The sequence below is a fragment of the Maylandia zebra genome, linkage group LG3 (genome assembly GCF_041146795.1).
Source record: "Maylandia zebra isolate NMK-2024a linkage group LG3, Mzebra_GT3a, whole genome shotgun sequence".
Classification (NCBI taxonomy): Eukaryota; Metazoa; Chordata; class Actinopteri; order Cichliformes; family Cichlidae; genus Maylandia; species Maylandia zebra.
In genome coordinates, this window is record NC_135169.1 from 16,202,206 (window position 1) to 16,223,561 (window position 21,356).

The window sequence follows — 21,356 nt, forward strand, 5'->3', positions numbered from 1 at the left end:
TCACAAATATTCCGTGAATGTACACTGAGCACAAAATTTGGACATGGTGAGTTGAGAATACTTTAAAATATATAAAGACCAATTGCTTCAGGGACATTTGAACTGAAGTGTATCCTTCTGTCTTAGGAGAGTTCACTGGCTACTTGCTTGGTGATAGGGGGTATCCATGTTTACCCTATTTGCTTACCCCTTACCCTGACCCTGAACCGGGCCCACAGCAGCGATATAATCTGGCTAATTGCAGGACAAGAGCCAGAATTGAAATGACTATCGGAATGCTTAAGGCCCGGTTCCAGTGCCTGCAAAGACTCAGGGTCACCCCAGAAAGGGCATGTGACATTATTGTGGCATGTGTGATTCTTCACAACATTGCCACAATTAGAGGAGAACACTGTCCTTCTGAACCAAACATCAGCAGTGATCCAAACCATGAACATCCTGACCCTCCCACGGACATACAAGATGGAAGCGCAGTCAGAGACACCATATGTCACAATCATTTCCTTTGACCCATCACCTCAACATGTTGAAAGAAGAATAAACAGATTTTTTGTTCAACTGGCTTTATTGGTCGCCTGTGTTTCCTGTACACAAAGTATTAAAAGATGTAAACCTCATAAAGTGTCTCTGTTGCTTCCTCCTCTGTAACAGCTGTCAATGTTTCTTCATTATTTTCCTGTAGTAAAGAAATAGACAACATTGCTGTTCTACTGTAAACTCATATAATCTGTGGAGTATTACTCACAACTGCATGTTGGTCTGGCTCAACAGGAGGCTGCACCAGATGCAGTACACCATCACCATCAACTGATAGAATATGAGGTTTATACAGGTCACTTATAACTTACAAGGGACCAAATGGCAATTAACAAACATACCAATCACCTTACACTTCATTGTCATTATGCTCTCAAAGACAACCAAGACTGAGGGAAGGCAAAATCAGTAGGAAAATAACTTCACTACAAAATAATTCATTATGGTAAAGAGTTTATCAAATGAATGTGTCGCACTGCAAAGGTGACTGTGAAGAAAGGATGTATGCACATCATGTATTATTTTGAATTTACCTCTTATGTCGGCACTTGTGTCTTGCGGGGTTATTGACTCAGAGGATGTCCCCGCAGAGATGCCTTCGGCCACAGGGCGCCCACTGTTTTGGCTGAGGGCCAACTGCTCAGCCTCTGTGAGTAGTGGTGGTGGAGGACCCCCACCTGTTTTTCGGGCCTCCGCTTTTTTTCTGTTGGCTATAACGGGCCACATTTGAGCATACAGAGTAAGCAAATATGTACTTGTAATGTGCTCAGATAATTTCAATAAGTGCTTACAGAAAGAAAATTAATGTAGCCTCTAACTGCAATTGATTTACATCGGACAAACAGACCAAGCACTATGGCTCATAATACAATTACACCTTACCTGTTTGGACTATATTTTTATATTTCATTTTTACTTGCTGCCAGGAACGTTTGGGGCCTGTTGGGTTGCACCTGCGCTCACATCACATCACAAAATAAAATGTATAAAATAACAAATAAAATAACATATGATAAAATAACGTGTTAAATGGGTGGAAATCCCTAGATCAATGTTTATATTTACACTCACGCATTGACTCTGTCGGCTATGTTTTGCCATGCATGCTCCCTTTCTCTTGCAGCTGTGGCTGTGTTACTTTTTTCCGCGGAATTTGCATGTTATCGGCATATGCTGCCATCAGAATTTCGGCCTCAAGCGCTGTGAAATACATTGACCGCGCCTTCTTTCCCTCCGTCTCCATGGTGACTCGCTTAATCTGTGCTCCACTTATCAGGGCTTTATGTATCCTCGTCCGCGCGCTTCACTTGGGGTTAAAGCAACTCCGCGTTGACTGAACTAATTGTTATCAGCCTTTCTGAAACCGAATATTCCGAGTTGGACAGTTCGGGGTTACTCAACCCTGCGTATCGTTTTTCACTCTGAGTTTTCTAAACCGGCTTCCTGAAATAGGGCCCAGGTCTTCATCTATTTGAGATTGTTCTCCTGAGGAAAGACAATAAAGACAAAGCACAAATATAAATATCACAAATATAAATATCACACACATAACTTATTGCATTGTTTAATATTGTTCTATCATTTAGTAACATTACAGCATGCTATATTATCATGGCATTTGATGGCTCACCTGGTCTTGCTCCACAATCGGTGTCCCCCTTATTCTCATGCATAGCTCTGTAGTGCCAAAGCATGGATGAGGTGTTGTTGTTATATCCCAGCTCCCTGGCACATAGCAAACACCTCACCTTGTACAAAAGTACAGACAGCTTAACATAGGTTTTATTGCACCATCAGTATTATGAAAATACATCTTCTGTGGAAAGTTACATACCTTGTTGGGAGATATAAGCTCAAAATGTTCCCACACAGGGGAGGACATCCTCCTCTTCTTAGCTGGCTTCATTCTCTCCTGACTTTCTCTCCTCACTCTCATAAACCTCCAAACTGTCTCCAAACTCTCACTAACCGCAACTCTCCATCAAACACCCACATTTTGAATGAAGTCTGAGGGGTTTATATCGCTGTCATATCTCGCGGCAAAGTTCGAACCGCTTCCTGAACCAGTCACGTGGTACAGCCGGGCAGCGAGGCTTCGGACGTCATCATTTTCAGCTCCTCCCATAAATGAAGCACGCCTCGATACGCGCTTCGCGGAAACGCCCCCTCCATTACTCGACACACGCTTCGAAGCCTCGATACAGAACGTCACATCACTACCATTCACACACTGGTGATGGCAAGCTACAGTGTAGCCACAACCGCTGACAGAGGCGAGGACACTGAGACACCGGGCCCTCTGACCACCACCAGTAGGCAACGGGTGAAGTGTCTTGCCCAAGGACACAACGACCGAGAGCCGGGGTTCGAACCAGCAACCTTTTGATTACAAGACGAACGCCCATCTCTTGAGCCACGATGTTGGCATTATTACATTTGGCTCAATGCCTACATATATGTGTAAAAAGCAAATGTACGAGCTGTGATAATTGTTTCTGATAAAATGAAGAGTAGACTGATATATGAAATATTCCTTTATTGGGTGAGAAAATCAGACCATGTCATAACTGCTTTAAGTCATACAGAACAGATATCAGAGCCTTAAACAGGCTGACTTCTGCTAAATGGGTCAAACTGGGCAGAAAGTCTACAAACACATAACATCCTTATAGAATATGATGTAACACTATAGATCAACTTACCTCAGAATATATAAAGCATATAAACAATTACAGCAATATGATGCAACAAACACAGCAGTGCTACTAATCCAAAATACTCAAAGCTTCATAGAACTGAAACAAACATTTATTTTTAGGTCCATTCTGCTGCTGATACATACTTTAGGTTTCTGAATATTAAACTTGTTGCTGCCTTTCATAGTGTGTAACTTGAAGGCCCTGAGTACTTTCTCCCACACTGAAAACACTGGAATGATAAAAGTATTTGAACATTACCTAATAAGACTGATTCTGGACAGACAGTTAGTTATGTTAAACTTTCCTAGCAGTCCTTCACAAACAGGGAACAGTCTCTCTATTCTCTCCATCTGTCAGCTGCTGCTGGCTCTTCCTCCTCCTCTTCCTCACACACTGCTGAGTTTGTCCTGGTGGATCATCAGGGGTGCAAAGCCTCACAGATGATGTGCAGCAGTGGGTCCCTCAGTCTGTCTTCACTCTGGACACTTGCAGTTGTCACACATGGAAATCAAATGTGTGATAAGCTTCAAACACAAGTGTAACTTATGAATAAATGTTCATACTTTTATTACACAATCAGAGAGAAAGAAACAGAGAGAGAGTGCAGGACAGACAGACAGGTGACAGTCTCAGGTGTACACACTGCTACAAAACAGCACCAGAGAAGGAGGATTTAGTGTTTGTGTTATTACGAGTGCTAAACAAGAAGAGTTCCCAGATGGTGCAGTGGACACATGTGTGACTCCTGTGATTAAAGCATCTTTCTTTCAGCTTAACGAGTGAACCGTCAGCTCGTTCAAACACACGTTAAAGTCCGTTTGGCTCGACACCACCGAACAGAGGCAGCAATATAACATAGCTAACATTAACAGTGCAGTGGATCCTGCTTGTGCCGTGATATTCAGGACTGCAAACCGAGCAGCATCACTGACTTTCAGCTTGTTGTGTTTGTGGATATATGACTGACTTTAATTATCCACAAAATCATCACATTCTCTGTAAGATAAGATGTGATAATTATTAGGTTATCTAGATTATTATGTAAATAACAAAATAACTTAAAGCAAAAATTGGGAAACGTAAAGTCTGAAGTCTTTATATTAAGGGCCATCAGTCAAACAATATTGTTTGCTCTGGGTGTACAGAGATGTGTGTGACGTCTTCTTTTGCGCATGCGGGCTGGGCCGCTTTGAGTGTTCACACTAGAGCACGTTTGCTGTCCCATTTTATTTGTAGTGTGAACAAGCAGACAAAAAAATCGGATTTGATCAAAAAATCGGAATTGAGCATTAAGACCTGCAGTGTGAATGTAGCCTTGGTTCAGGGGGGATGACAAAAAGAACTAAAAAAAAAAGGACTAAAATGCAACCTAGAAATTAACTAGATGAGCTAAACTAGAACAAAAATGAATACAAAAGATACATAAAAACTCAAACACTGGGTCACACGACCCAGTACCGTGACATAGATAAAGCTGTATGCAGTGTTGGGGAGTAACGGAATACATGTACCGCCGTTACATATTTAAAATACAAAATATGAGTAACTGTATTCCGTTACAGTTACCGTTTAAAAAGGTGGTATTCAGAATACAGTTACTTTGTTGACATAAATGGATTACACTGCGGTACTTTCCTGTTTCATTTTGTCGCCGGTCAGGACTGTTTGGGTTTTGTTTGACAGCTACGTTCTGTTGTTCCAGGCGGCAGCGTTACGGTTGCCATGGTTACAGGGCGACGCTCTCTCTCTCTCTCTGCGACTGTGTGTTTCCTGGGTGAGAGAGCGCCTTTTCGTTGTTGTTGTTGTCGTGCTAAGCTAACAGGCAGAATGCTACAAGCATAGCTCTAAAGAATGTAGCATCATGGGCAGTGTAGTCCGTGCTGCAGGGAGAATGGACTGCCATACACGTTATGGGTCTGTGGGCGCGAGGAGGGAGAAAAAGGGGAGTGGAAAGGTACAAGCAGTCATCGAGAAAAAACGGGAGCTGGAAGCATGTAAATATAATAATAACCACTGCAGCCAAGAAGAGTGCCTGACGAGCCCAAGTTGTAAGTAAGCTATTAAGACTCGAGGAAAACACCTGTTCGTGTTTTCCTCCGAAACAATAAGTTCCGTTGGAGCAGCCTTTCAACGCCTCTCTCTGTCTCTCGCAAGAAAAGTTGACCCACACAACAAAGTAAAGCTATTTTTCGGCTACGAGCCGACAGGGACCCCGCCGTATTAGTCAGAGGTCCCTTTACTACAGTTCGGAGTCGCGGACCTTCAGTAATAGTAATAAATCACACAGCAATAGTACATTCACGTTGTTGTAAAAAGCATGATAATATATTAAGTAATCCAAAGTATTCAGAATACGTTACTGTCATTGAGTAACGTAACGGAATACGTTACAGAATACATTTTGGGGCATGTATTCTGTAATCTGTAATGGAATACATTTCAAAAGTAACCTTCCCAACACTGGCTGTATGTCATCTGCATAGCACTGAAAATGTATGCCATGCCTACTGATGATACTGCCTCATTTGTAACCTTCACTAAAGCTGTTTCTATGCTGTGATGAGCTCTGAAACCTGACTGAAACTCTTCAAATAAGCCTTTGCAGATGACCTGTTAGCTGTTCGACAACACCCTTTCAAGAATTTTTGAGATGAAAGCCATGTTGCAAACATGTATTTTAGAATTACTTTACCCAATCTTCACTATTTCATATAAGACAAGTCTTGTGTTGACAATATTATCACCATTTTTCCTATAAATGAACATTGTGTTGATGGCTTATGACATTTTAGCTTTATGTCTTAAGCTACATTTGTCATATTGTGTTGCTGCAAAGGCCACGGTGAGTATATTTTTAAAAATTTGCAACAGCACTCTCATACCTGTAATGTCCTGTACCTGTCTCTCTCTTTCATGTTTAATTTTAACACACTGCTACCTTTTAAATTAGAAGTGATGATGTGAGGTGGGTGAAGTTTCCTCTTTCATGTGAAGAATAAAGACGATGAAAAAACATGGTCTTGGGGTCATTTTTATTTCATGCAAACTGACACCATTTCATCAATTATAAATCAACACATTCACTGTTTATAGAAAAGCACAATCTAAAACATCAAAATTCTGCTAATAAACACAGAAATGTCCATTGTCTTCTCTCTAAATGCAACTCTTTTGACAGTTTTTTTCCATACACTCATAGCTTCAATAACATTAAAATTCAAAAAAGAGCATTAGAGACTAATATATCCTTCATTTGTGGCTTTGGGTTGTACAATAGAAGTGTTTCAAATCCTCTTCTGTTAAAACTGAGTTGGTACCTTCATGAACATGCCTGCTAGGGTTGATTCTCTTTTGAGTACAAATTAAATTTCAAAATATTCTTTTTTTTTTTTTTAAATGAAACCTGAAGCATTCTGGGAATTATATTTGAAACAACACATGATTTATACATTGTTGCTCTTCTACATTATTTACTCTAATACGATTTGTTCATTTATGAAATGCAATTATGAATAAAATAAAATAAAATAAGGTACCAAATTTAAAAACTTCTAGTCTTTTTTTATTTCACTTGCAGACACACAACTTAAGCTGTCAAGTGGCTGAGCATGTGACCACCAGTTAAAAATATATCTTATGTGCGCATTCATTATGATACTTCACAGCCTTCAAACAACCTACATGTTGAAGTGAGGGTGCTCAGCTGCATACATTTTTGTATTTGGGTTTCTGGTGTGGTTATTGTCAGACATCATGACCTTCTGTTAAAAAAAGAAGCTGGTAAAGTTTGTCTTTCTCTCTGTGAGAAGATTCAGCTGCTGACACACAGTGTAACAATGATTGAATAATGACAAGACTTTAACAAATGCTCACAAAACATCAGATAAATTTAAGTCTTGATCAATAATTTCTGTCTGGAGCAGAAAAGTGATGGACTGCTGAAAAAATCATTTATTTTTCTTTTTTAATGATTACATTGTTTCTTCCACTGGCTTTTTAAACAGCTAGAGATGTTATAGTTTCAATATTTTCACGTTAGGCAAATTACCTTTCATCAACTTTGCTTCTTGTGATGAGGGTACGCATCGCCTGGGTAGAATTAGTTATGCTGACCCCTGCAGACATTGAAACATACAGGCAAGTCAAGACCATAATACAAAGATAACTATGAAGGAAAAATGTTTCCTCAGCTTGACTCACACATGCCAAGGCTAATCACAAAGTACAGATAGTGTAACATAAAAGATACGCATTTATGATATTATGTAAGTACTATGCGATCATCATGCTGCCTAGCAACCACCTACCAAATAATAATACCAAATTTACAGTGTTTCAGCACTAGAACATCTTAAAAAAGGACAGCATGATTTTAATTTCATGAAAGTAGCATCCAATATGTATTCACAAAACCTCAACTATGTATGTCATATTATGGCATTATCATGTTACCTAGTACCCATCTAAGAACAGACTAAAATTAAAAAACTTTAAAACTCTAAAAGAAATGTAGCATGGGCATGTATTAGTTTTTAAAATCTACTAAAAAAGGTGTAAGTCTTCATCTCTACTCTGGAGTGACATCAGAGAGGGCCAGGGCAGCCAATGCTTATGATTTGGTTTATTGGTTTCAAAGCTAAACAAGAAGTCATGTTCTATAATGGTGAGCCATACTTGGTGTCAAAGAAGTTTCTTCTATGTGACGTCTGGTGGTCTGTTGATGTTTCTGATGTTGAAATACTCCAGTCAGAAGGACCAAAATAATCACCATTAAAATACAGAAACCAATGCCAAACACAAGGTAGAGGTCTAAGCGAAGCACCTGAGGTGGAGCATCAGCTCCTAGAAAGATAATTGCATGCATTGTGTATTAGACATAATTATAATGATGTAAATTAATGTAAACACTTTATATTAATATAAAAAACCAAACACAAACCCTAAACCATCAATTTATGGTATACATTCATCAAATAATGCGTATCTGAACACATGAACTTCATGTTTATGCAAAGCTTCAAAATGCATTGTAGATAAAACACACAGCTTTTAATTGTCTATAAAACTTACTTCCAACAGCTAGCCAGCTCTCTGGTGATTCTTCAGTCTTAGAAATGCCACATTTGTAGAAGCCTTCATCAGACTTGGAGACAATGGGGTTCATCATCTTTCCTGTTGAACTGATCCCAATGAAGGCACCATTTTTATAGAATTCAGCAGTGAAATTGGGGTGTGCATGCTTCTTTTTACAGAGCAGGGTCACATTATCTCCCTCCAACAAAGGATAGGCAGGACTCTCCAGGATCACAGGACCATCTGAATGTGAATGGCACATGACTTGAAAAGTTTCTTATAGAAAACTTGATTTCTGATTAAATTATATAATCTTTCAAATACTACTGGCAATAGGTCAAATATCATTTTTAAGAAAAAATGCATAACACATTATACAAACTTTGACGAAGATGCCTTTGTTATCAGAGTAATGCTTAATTTCCAAATATAATGTGCTGTGTTTGCTACCAAAAACAACTGACATATGTCATTCCTTAAGCGAAATGTGTAAAATGATTGTTTAAGCACACACACACACACACACACACACACACACACACACACACACACACACGCAACACTGTAACTGATATACCAAACCAACAGATCTAAAAAGTGGATGGACTAAATATGTTTTTATATTTTTTGGTGTATGTGCATACCAGTTACAGTGATATTGACAGAGTTGCTTCTTTGTGTTCTTCCCATTTCACACCAGTATTCTCCACTGTCAGTTTTCGGATATGCATTACTAATATTGCAAGGCCCAGTAGCTCTATCCCAGGTTGGAGCACATGTTCTAAGATCTCCATTTATCTTTTTCATCACTCTCCATCCAGTCAGTCCACGTAGCCCTTCACAGCTGATTGTTATAGATTCTAATTCAAAGAACTGTTGCCTGTTTGGAACAACTTCAGGAAAACCTGAATCTAAAACAGAAAATCAAGATGTGTTATTGCTTCTGTCTTTCAAAACACAAATGGACAATATTACTATATTTACTGAAACAAATGCACATGTATGCTGTATTTTTAGGTTTTTCTTAAATACAGATTTTTTTTTTCAAAGTTGTATTCTAATGTAATGTTGTGTTGGAATGCACTATGCTTTTGCAGCTGTTGTAGCCCAAAAGTAAGTGCAATAGTTGCCGAACCTTTCACGTTGTCATGAGACAATATTTACCTATTACATTTTTGTTATAAATAGATCAACATGAATTTTTAACTACTTACTATGTGTTTGAGAGTCACTGAATTCAGCTACTGTAACTGAGATCAACAGCACATTAATCACTGTAGGGATTAAGAATGACAGTTAAACATGTAAACTTTTTGAATATTTTTTCTTCATCATTACAGGGAGTGCAGAATTATTAGGCAAATGAGTATTTTGTCCACATCATCCTCTTCATGCATGTTGTCTTACTCCAAGCTGTATAGGCTCGAAAGCCTACTACCAATTAAGCATATTAGGTGATGTGCATCTCTGTAATGAGAAGGGGTGTGGTCTAATGACATCAACACCCTATATCGGGTGTGCATAATTATTAGGCAACTTCCATTCCTTTTGCAAAATGGGTCAAAAGAAGGACTTGACAGGCTCAGAAAAGTCAAAAATAGTGAGATATCTTGCAGAGGGATGCAGCAGTGTCAAAATTGCAAAGCTTCTGAAGCGTGATCATCGAACAATCAAGCGTTTCATTCAAAATAGTCAACAGGGTCGCAAGAAGCGTGTGGAAAAACCAAGGTGCAAAATAACTGCCCATGAACTGAGAAAAGTCAAGCGTGCAGATGCCACTTTCCACCAGTTTGGCCATATTTCAGAGCTGCAACATCACTGGAGTGCCCAAAAGCACAAGGTGTGCAATACTCAGAGACATGGCCAAGGTAAGAAAGGCTGAAAGACGACCACCACTGAACAAGACACACAAGCTGAAACGTCGAGACTGGGCCAAGAAATATCTCAAGACTGGTTTTTCTAAGGTTTTATGGACTGATGAAATGAGAGTGAGTCTTGATGGGCCAGATGGATGGGCCCGTGGCTGGATTGGTAAAGGGCAGAGAGCTCCAGTCCGACTCAGACGCCAGCAAGGTGGAGGTGGAGTACTGGTTTGGGCTGGTATCATCAAAGATGAGCTTGTGGGGCCTTTTCGGGTTGAGGATGGAGTCAAGCTCAACTCCCAGTCCTACTGCCAGTTTCTGGAAGACACCTTCTTCAAGCAGTGGTACAGGAAGAAGTCTGTATCCTTCAAGAAAAACATGATTTTCATGCAGGACAATGCTCCATCACACGCGTCCAAGTACTCCACAGCGTGGCTGGCAAGAAATATAATAAAAGTATAAAAGAAGAAAAACTAATGACATGGCCTCCTTGTTCACCTGATCTGAACCCCATTGAGAACCTGTGGTCCATCATCAAATGTGAGATTTACAAGGAGGGAAAACAGTACACCTCTCTGAACAGTGTCTGGGAGGCTGTGGTTGCTGCTGCACGCAATGTTGATGGTGAACAGATCAAAACACTGACAGAATCCATGGATGGCAGGCTTTTGAGTGTCCTTGAGTGTCGCTGATTTGTTTTTGTTTTGTTTTTGAATGTCAGAAATGTATATTTGTGAATGTGGAGATGTTATATTGGTTTCACTGGTAAAAATAAATAATTGAAATGGGTATATGTTTGTTTTTTGTTAAGTTGCCTAATAATTATGCACAGTAATAGTCACCTGCACACACAGATATCCCCCTAAAATAGCTAAAACTAAAAACAAACTAAAAACTACTTCCAAAAACATTCAGCTTTGATATTAATGAGTTTTTTGGGTTCATTGAGAACATGGTTGTTGTTCAATAATAAAATTATTCCTCAAAAATACAACTTGCCTAATAATTCTGCACTCCCTGTAGTGTTGATTCCTGCATTTAGCACTGAGCAGTTACAAATTCCATAATTAATTCATTAATATTTATAAGTGTGTTTTAGATATCTTAATTTGCCCTTTAATTTCATAGGTGCATTTTTTCAATAGCTTATTCAGTATGTTTGTATAGATAGACAAGGATCAGTACTCACAGACTTTGATATCAGCAACTCTGACCTCCATGTTGTCTTTCTGCTGGCTGTGTGAGTGTCAGACTGAAATGAGGATGAGTTGTTTGTAAGAACTTCCTCTTCCTGTGTTTGTCTAGCTCACCAACAGGTTTTAGTCTTCCTGAGACAGAGAAATGCTCTGTGTTTAAAAGAACATTGTGTGCATAAAAGGATAAACAAGGATGTGGTTTCCACTCCATTTACATGCAATCAAATTAAAAAAGCCCCTAATTCAGCCTAAATGTGATTATTTGATGCACTGTTCTTTGTTTTACATGATTAAAAAAATGTCTGTTTCTATGCAGCGGAAGAATGTATAAGATCACATAATAATCATGTATATGTAACCCTGCCAGTCCAAGGATCTCCCTCCACCCTGGACTCTGTGTTGTGTGATTTTGGTTTGGATTGGGGTGCACAGTAGAGAGACCAGTCATTCAATATGTGGGTCGGACCACAGCGCTTATTTAGACACTGGGGCATAAACAACTCCAACTCAGCTGCTGGCATCTTAACAACATTTCTTGGTTTCAGGTACGTGTATGAGGCAAAATTTACATAACAACACTACTAGCAAACTGTAGCTGAAGAACTAATTCTTCATCTTCTTCATCATTGCATCAATGAGTCCTCTGTTAGCAAGCAGAAGTGTTGCCCCAAATCGCCACAGATATTTCCAAACATAAACACACTCTCATCAGACAGTACATGAACATCTCAATAAATACAGTATATTCATAGTTTGACTGGACAATCACCATTTTACAAAGTATAATACTGATTTTTTTAATCTAAACTATGTGGAATGCCAAAGACAGTGCTTACTTTGCAAAGTAATCACAGAAAACTCTGAGCCAAGATGGCGCCCTCACAAACAGGAAACTCGACCTAGGGTGTCCTGTAGGGGACAATTGTCAAAATTGCTCAAATCTACACTCAAAAAAGTCAACTAAGGCAGTTGTTTGATTAATTCAATAGACATTTGTCTATTTAACATGAACATATTGAGTTTAGGTTTTTAAATCATTATCAGTTGTTGGTTTAACATAAAATAACAAAAAGTTTAATGAACTAGATTTGCATTCTTCAGTTCAATTAAATGTAATTATTTTAAATCAACAACTCTAAAACCGATGCCTAGTGCGCATGCTCAAACTTCCCAAAAGTGAAGAGGCGGGAACGCGGAGAAGTTATATGTGTTCAGTGGACTGCCATTTCCCTCTGCGGAATCTTCCACAATACAGGTAAGTAATAAATAACTCAAAATATCTTAGTCAAACGAAGTTGTTTTGTCCATTAATTGTTTAACAATGTTTTTAATTCCAAATGTGTAAGTTGTCATTAGACAGCGGGAGTGGAGCAAATACAGTGAAAATCTGGTATTAGACGGTGCCAATCGGTACCGTCTAATACCTGATTTATAATCCGCTCTGGGTATATTTATACTATTATTAGCATTTCCACTTCATTGTTTTTCTTTTTTTTTTTTACCCGTTTTTGCAGTTAGTCTTATAGTGTTTTTAGCGGTTATTGATATGTTTAATTCAATATTTAACACGTTTGTAATTCACTTTCAAAGTAAATGAAGTTAGCTAAAGCTAGTATGGTTGTCTCATTGAACTTCTACCTAGCTCTGTTAGCATTCACTTTGGTTTTAAATGACGGTTATTGCAAGACATGGTCTTTGTTCACTTTTTTTTATTATCATTTGCATTTTTTCTTCTTTCTTTCTTTCTCTCTCCTTTTATTTTAAGCATTCGGCCTCTCACAGTAATGCAAGTTAAACTAGCATGCGCGATTTGCTAAATATTAGCTGTGTCCAAATTCAGGGGCTGCATCCTTCGAATTGACTTGATGCTAGTGCATGGGAAAAAGAGCATAAACACGAGGTCAGAGGAAAAGGCAATGGCGGATAGTTATGAAAATTGCCTGTCGGACCTTTACCGCAACTACCCGCATCTTTATTGCATAGTGTGAAACACTGCTATTACATTTGGCAACAGATTGGATATTTATCTGTGAATTTTATATTGCAAGAGGTGTTTATATGTATTTGTATTTTTTTTATACATTTGCAACAAAGTAAAAAAAAATCCACTGTGGAATTTTTATAAAATAATTTTTTCTGTTTTCTTTACCATAGTAACACCACAAAGAAAGCTGACCCCTTTTTCTGATTGTTTGTGCCTCCTCTTTAATACATGGTAAGCCTTTTACCATCATATATTTTTTATGATAGTTTTATGATTTAATCAAAGTGAAAAAAAGGTGCCAATAAAACTATCCTTAAAACTGCTTTTCTTTTTTTCTTTCAGTGACTTGTATGTGGCAGTGCAAGCGTTGTTCCATCAGGGAGAGTAGTAGGTACAATTATTGAAACACTGTACAGGGCTCGCAAAATGGCTAGCCCGACGTCCCAGGGCTAGCGATTTTTCCAGTCGGGCTACCAAAATCTATCTCTGCCCTGCCCGTCGGGCTGTCATAAGAAGGAAAAATATATGTCAATGCTTCTGCATTCTTTCGGAAATGTAGCTGGGTAATTATGTCATTGGCATCGGTGAGCCACTGTCAATATGTGACATATTGAAATCGCGTTTGAATTTGCGCTTGTTTTTTGCTTTCACTTTGCAATCGCGCGACCTGTGTATAGAGAGCGACAGCACTGATCTGTGAGTGATGATAATTTGTGCACCAATTCCTCTGACATCGTCTTATCAATCGTTAGCTTACTATGCAAACATGACAAGTGAAATCTCCCGCAGCTTAAACATGTGAGAGGTTGATCGCGCAGACAATCGCTGAGTGTTATGTGAGTGCGTGTGTAAAAGCAGCAGGATATTAATTGTAGTTCTGCTTAGCCAAATAAGACAGGTCAGGGTGAAGAAGTGACAGCCAAAGAAAAGCTTACCACAAAACGGAAAAGTTATGACAAATCAGACTATAAGGCAAAAAGAAAGTGCAGCTTTATGGTTTCATGGACAAAAGAATTTCTGTGGCTGCAACATGACGAGCTATATAACCGGGGCTGCACATAAGTGGTCCGCAAGTGCGTATTTGCTGTCAAAATAAAAAACGCGCACAAGATAAGAAGTTGCAACGCGTGTTTGCATACATAAGATTTTCTGGAGGAGGACATATTTGTTTAGAACTCTTAAATATGTCGAAGAAGCTCCTTTAAGCAATTACTTTGGTTTTCCTCCACCTCCAAAGAAATGTCAGAAGGAGTCCGAACCACAAAAGAAGCGCGTATTCTCGCAAAAGTGATTGCAGGAGGTGAGCTGGCTTCAAACAAATGATGAACACACAGATGTGGTGCAGAATGTGCCGTGAAAATCCCACTCTAGCGGACAAAAACAGTGCCTTTTATATGGATGCAAACGTGCGTTGCAACTTCTTATCTGTTGCGCGTCTTTTATTTTGACAGCGAATGCGCACATGTGGACCACTTATGTGCACCCGTGTAAATAACATAATGTTCTGCCGGGTGTGTTGTTGGTTTTCCCTCGATTTCTGAGTCGACAAGCGCCTTTGTTACTGGGACCAGTCATTTTAAGAAAGGCCCCCATTAGAAATGGATTATTGCTCAGTCTGCAATATCTTTCCCAGAACAAACACCAATTGCAAATAATATACTAAAAATAAACCTGAAAAATCTGTTTAGAACAGCATACTGTGTTGCAAAGAGTGAACTACCACTGGTGCAATTTAGCAGTCTTTGCAAACTTCAAAAAGCAAATGGCCTAGATCTTGGTTCCACTTGCCTCTTACTTGTGACTTTAGTGGAAATTTCAAATTCAGTATCTGACACAGACTGATTCATGTCCTACACAGACAGCACTGATGTCTGCATGGTCTTCTAAAAGCAGCTTTAGTCAGCTTAGATGTGAAGTGAGTGAAATATACAGTTGCGTTTTTAATCAATGTATTTGTTCTCTATTGCAGATTGAGAAGGAGTTTCTGCGAATCACCACAAAGCCTCTGCTATCTACTTTCTTTGCCGAGCTTGACCAATACGCGGCACGCTTAATGGAAATCTTTCTGACCAAAGGAGGGACACGTGGAAAGAAAATAAGAGGTCTCATGCTTGCCATCTCCAAGGTTTGTATTAGGATTGAGTAGACTTTGTCATAGGCAGCAAAAATAACTTTTATTTGGAGATGAAGTTGTCAATTTTGTTTCGGCTTAACAAGTGGTACATGCCAGGTTCTAACCTAAAGAATAATTATGCAAGTTAACTGATTACCCTAGCTTTAAGAAAAACAGACTGGTTTTGGCTCATATTATCTCCTCCTCCTCTCCAGCATGACAACATCCATACCAGACGAGCATGCATCTTGAAGTCTTTGTGCATCCACCTAAACGAAGACTATGAGAAGTTAATAAAGGAGTACTTGGTGAGCCATTGTGACAGCATGTTGTCTGTAACATTCTCATACAAATTGTGACGTTGCCTCAAATGCAAATCATTAAAATTAAAATTTTGAGATTAGCAACAAGACACCTGGTATTGGGGAAAGGATGTCTTGAATACCAAACAGTATTAAGCGTTGCAATAAAGAATTTCTGGAATTTGGTATTGGAAGGAAAGAAATTTATGCCTACTTAAACTTGATACACAAACATACAATGCATTTAACATGCATCAAGACTATATTGCTTTTGAATCTGTACTTGGATTAAAACAAGTCCTGTTGTTTTTTCATTGTTATGGTCATCAGTATTTGTAAATAGAAATGTCTATGAACTTTGAGCTGTTTAGTACTAACACTTCTATATAGGGCTGCCACGATTAGTCGACTAGTCACGATTACGTCGACTATCAAAATCGTCGACGACTAATTTAATAGTCGACGCGTCGTTTGAAGCTTTGTAAGATCACAAAAGACGCAGGAATCAGTAGGATTTAAGAGTGTAATAATGGACTGAAACAGAAGATGGCAGCACTGCATGTCCAAGGATGCCAGCTGCCGTTAAACCCCGAAGAAGAAGAAACTGTGTCCCAGAATTCATAGCGCGGCCCATCGCGGCCCTGCTTCGTTTCCAACAATGGCGGCAGCTGGTTAGTTTTAATATTATTCTTATTATTCTTTCTGGGTCACAAAATAAACGTTTAACATATTTTCAGGCGAGAATGTAGCTGTGTAAACCTCAAATATCTGCTCAGTTTATCAAGACACCACATATTTTCAAAAGCGCTCCGACGTTTTCGGAGGCATCTGTTACCCACTAGCTCGATAGCTAGCCGGGGGCTAGGCTAACTAGAGCCGTGAGAACACCGGACTCCCGGCAGATCGTTTTCAAACCCACCGCTGTCTTTCACTACTCAGGTTAAACATGATATATAAGTCACTTAGATAACTTCAAAATGTTGTTTGGCTTTTTTCAGTGTTTTATTTGTTCCTGAGTAAATCGGTTTGGATGAGATTAAAGTTATAGTTTTTACACAGCTGAATAAACGTCAAGCAGACAGCTGATTATCAGAAGTGTGAGATGCTGGAGAATATACTCCGGTGTCCTGTTATATTTTAGATAGCAAGGAGTTTATTAAACTCCACCGAAACACTCTGCAAATGTCATTAAAATTTAATAAACTATCATCTTGTCTTTATTTTTAGTTAGCACATACCTTAAACACTTAAAGCTGAAAGCTAATGATAGTTATATAAGAGCAGATGCTGCTGGTGCAATAAGCTGTATGCTGTATGTTCAATGGATGATGATCTGATTAGTCGACTAATCGCAAAAGTAATCGCTGACTAGTCGACTATCAAAATAATCGTTTGTGGCAGCCCTACTTCTATACCTGTTTTATTTTAGCAGCTGAGTTAGCCTTTTCTCGAGTCCTGTCCCCCTAAGTTACTCTTGCTACGTCCGACAAACAAATGGTTTCCTCTGCGCACCAATGGGTACCCGAATGTGCGAGCAGACATGCTTCATAATGTTCAGTACATTTACCTGGGAATGGGGCCATACACACTGTTTAATCCATTCACGTTGTTTTTGACTTTGTGAATGGAAAGAACACAACTCCTCCAGACACAATCTCTCGGCGTATCGGTGGGCACACCGCTTCTCCATCTTGCTTGAGGTTAATGTTTGTCAGACACAGTAACGGTTGCTATAATGTGTAATTGGACAATGGCCCTTTCGGGGGAGGGGCCGGTGAGAGGTCAATTATGCCACCTCTTTTGACATGAGAGGTGTATTTTATAATTTATGTATTGGAGTAATTACTAACAACTACTTTAGTGGTGTAATTTTCTGTTTATTACTTTGACTACTTGGATTTTATGAACAGCATAGAAACAGTTGTTTAAACAATCTCTTAAATTTTACTTTGTTGTCTTATACTTTTTCATGTAGGATACGGACAGCGAGGCAAAAAGCTGCATGGAGCAAACTGTGATGGGGGTGTACGTCATCCAGAAGGAGGGTGCTGAACCTGAAGATGACCCAGAGGACGTTGGTGTCGTGATTGAGGGTGTGGAGGCTAACACTGATTTGGGTAACATTGCACAAGCATGTGCTCTGTTGTTTGGACTCATATACCGTTTGAACCTGAGCTACCCACCAGAACTTAAATGCACCTTTGAAGTCCTCCAGAAGATACTTTTAAATCTTGATGGACAAAAGCTGTCTTCAAAGGTGCAGTTTCTGAAAAACAAGCTTATGGGGTGAGAGCACTTGAAAATGACTGATAGGTCTTGAATGGTTCATTGGTGCAATGGTGATTTCCAATATATAATGTTAATATTTGAGTTGTTTATATTTTTTTTCTTTCATTTAAAACATTTTTTTTTTAAGTTTTTGGATTCTCTCTGTTGGGCAATTCACCTTTTATACAGCACTGCAGATGATTTTTGTTTGTCCTTATATAGATGGCTCAAAATGGATCAGAAGTACTGACAGAAGTACTATGTTGTGTTTATGTATCAAGGTCCTGTAAAGTTTAAGACCACTGCCACCTGTTAAGTTCACTGTATTATTGTTTCCATTTTGCTTGCTAGCATGTTTTAAAACACAGCAAAACTATATTGCTAGCTGTGGAGGACTGCAACCAAAATTAAAAAAATAAATACAGAAATATAAAAATTGGTCAAACTAATAATTATTTCAATGAGATACACCAAACAAATATAGATTTTCATCACCTATGGAATTTTTTGTTGTTGTTGTATTGCCCCCAAAATATTTCTAATTATTTTATTTTATTTTTCCAAATTCACACAATTCGATTTTGTCACATGTTTTAATTTGCCAAGTGGGAGATGTATTTTTATCTTTTAGTTTAATTTTTTAAAATGCAGTCGATATATTGAGCAAATTTTGCATCTGTTTTTAGTTGTGGAAGCTTTGGTTCCAACATATTACCTATGTAAATAAGTATTCTAACATTTTACCTTTTGAAGTGGCATAATGCTTGCAGGTGTACAAAAATGGTAAGCTTTTATATTGTCCACTAAATCCAGTTAATAAAGATAATGTTATCATAATCTGATTGTGACTTTTTTTGTAAAGTAGTGGGTTTCTAAATGTGTAACAAATGTAAACAAATCTAATTGAAATAATTTGGTTGAAATGAGTGAAATCATTGCCTTGATTAACAAAGTAGTTGTTGAAACAACAAGATTTAATTCTGTTTTCCTAAACTTTTTAAATTGTGTAGAATGAATTAAAACAAATTTCACTCTACATACTTAAATAAATCACTTCAAATCAATGTAAGTATAGTATGTTGATCCAACGTAATCTGATTACATTAAACCACCAAATGCTAAATGTGTTGGTTTGACATGATCCAAAAGGGTTTATTGTACTTGGTTAAATTGTGTGCAAAAAGGGTGCCATGATTAAATTGTGTTCATCCAACAACAGATTTTTTTGAGTGTACAGTGTATATGCAGCTCAACAGTGACACCCTGTGACATATTATTTGTAAGTCACTACCTTACAATAAAGATCTTTTATTTTAAACATGATTATGCATTCTATGTTAAACTTTTATCATTTCAATCCATTGAAATATAAAATGATATGGATGGATTTGTGTGTCCCAGGGATCCCAGGTGCTATGTTGTCTTTCGGACTGCCTCAAAGTAATTTTGGAAAACAGTCAGGCGACTTAGAAGGGGAAAGTGGTGCTCTACCCACACTGTGTATAGTGCGGGTGGAGTCTCGTTGTCTTCAACTCAGGATATTGTCGGATGGTGGAAGGAGTACTTGAAGTTCACTAACATGTCTTCCGTAGAGGAAGCAGAGTCTCTGGATGAGGTAGATGACTCATCTACTCTGAGGGTAAGGTCACTGAGGTAGTTACACAACTCCATGGTGGCAAGAGGGCTTGGTGTGGATTAGGTTTTCCGTGTGTTCCTGAAGGGCCTTTCAGTTAGACTTCTTATGTAGTGGCTTGTTTGTGTAAAGATGACCTCAGAGGCTTTGAGTCTGTGTGTATGTGAACAGGATGGGAAGGGTGAGTGAGTTACACAGCCTGTTTGAATATATTGTAAATGTACAATATATTCAATTGACTATTTTTATTGAGTATATTGTGATCAGCAAACCACAAGTTTTAAAGAGAAAAAGTAAAAGGAGATTATGTCAAAATGGATGCTCATCCGAGAATGAACTGAGGATGAATCTAATTGAAGATAAATTTCATAAACTGAATGAAAAAAGGAGTGAAGTATATTCATATGTGACTAAATTTTCAAAAGTAATGGGATTATTGTTAATTCCATGTTAAGTAGAAAATGGAAAAGGAGAAAAAGTAATAAAGTTGTTTTAAAGTTGAAACTTTAAATTTTCAACTTTAAATTGTCTAAATGCATGTTCAATCATCCAGGTAAGGAAATCCCAAAAAGGTGATTCTGTTCAACTGGACATTTTCAGTGGGAGAAACGTTTCGTCACTCATCCAAGTGACACTTTCAGTCTGAGTTGAAGATTATGCAAATGCATTGTTTATAAGGTTGGGGAAACCTGCATTCAGCTGCAAATTGATTTTATATTTTTTGTCTTTTTTTCTCTGCTCATTTTGCTGTGTTAGAATATAAACTCTAACGGATCTTGATCTTCATTGTTTACTCGAATAACTGAACTAGATCCAGTTCATCCAAGAGCGCCCTAACCCATTCTAGCGAGCCCACCCTACAAGCTACAGAGAAGCAAACCAAAGTTAAAGGCTATTTTCTAAAAGTGCGTTTTCTAAAAGGCAAAAAGATCCAATGTACCTGAGTGTGGGGGTAATTCTTTAAAAAAAATAATTAAAAAAAACAACCATTTTTTGACATGTATATAAAGTTCAATAATTTCTGCCGTTCAATACCAAAGAATGGTGCCAAAATGCTCCAATGGCAACATGTCTGGCAATGAGTTTATTAAAAGTTTTATCACCTTTTACTGTTTCACTTCAGCAGCATCAATTTTTATATAATGTCCATACATCGGTTCCTGGTTTTCTGGAGTTTATTGTCTACTGAAGCATATTTTCGAAGTGGTTTTATGCAATAAAATCCAAAAATAAATTAGAAGAGGTTAAAACATACTTACTTTTTCTATCTTCGAGCCTCAGTAACATTGACACAATAGAATCAACTATAATATTTACATCTCTGATGAAATCTCAGAAGCAATAGCTTTATTTTAATACCAAGATTCGTTTGTTATAGCAAAGAAATACTGTTCATTTTGCGTGTGGTTTTTTTAAGCAGGAAGCTCAGAAAGACATTTCAGACTCAAATAATAGCTATTCATTTCTGCTGAAGATATTTGAAAGGTTAACATGTGAAAAATTAAATAAAAAGCAGCTTTTTCTAAATCAGTTTCCATGAAATATTTATATATATTTTTTAAATAAATCATGGAATAAATAAAGAGTGCATAATTGGTTTCTATACATACAGTATATACACGGGTGTGTACAGTAAGGAGTATAAACAGCACATTGTGGTTCAGCAGCAGGTATGGTGGATGTTTTAAA

The 21,356-nt window shown here is 38.1% G+C and overlaps 2 protein-coding genes across 3 annotated transcripts in view; one reads left to right on the forward strand and one right to left on the reverse strand.

Moving 5' to 3' along the window:
* LOC101487469 (butyrophilin subfamily 3 member A2) overlaps positions 1–21,356 on the forward strand; it is a 406,303-nt gene that overhangs the window by 370,724 nt on the left and 14,223 nt on the right. The window lies entirely within an intron of this gene.
* LOC143416994 (low affinity immunoglobulin gamma Fc region receptor III-A-like) lies at positions 7,218–11,492 on the reverse strand. The gene is made up of 5 exons (XM_076882637.1): positions 11,361–11,492; positions 8,954–9,220; positions 8,307–8,552; positions 7,911–8,078; positions 7,218–7,351 (listed from the first exon to the last, which is right to left on the reverse strand). The coding sequence occupies exons 1-5, from the start codon at positions 11,389–11,391 to the stop codon at positions 7,281–7,283; spliced, it is 783 nt and encodes a 260-aa protein (XP_076738752.1). The 5' UTR covers positions 11,392–11,492; the 3' UTR covers positions 7,218–7,280.

What these genes read in the sequence shown, in the direction of transcription:
- LOC143416994 (XM_076882637.1), bottom strand. Translation starts at nt 11,391, where the DNA reads ATGGAGGTCAGAGTTGCTGATATCAAAGTCT. An exon ending in AGTTGCTGATATCAAAGTCT is followed by an intron (nt 9,221 to 11,360) that starts GTGAGTACTGAT and finishes TTTCTGTTTTAG; the next exon opens with ATTCAGGTTTTCCTGAAGTT. An exon ending in AGAAACTTCTTTGACACCAA is followed by an intron (nt 7,352 to 7,910) that starts GTATGGCTCACC and finishes CAATGTCTGCAG; the next exon opens with GGGTCAGCATAACTAATTCT.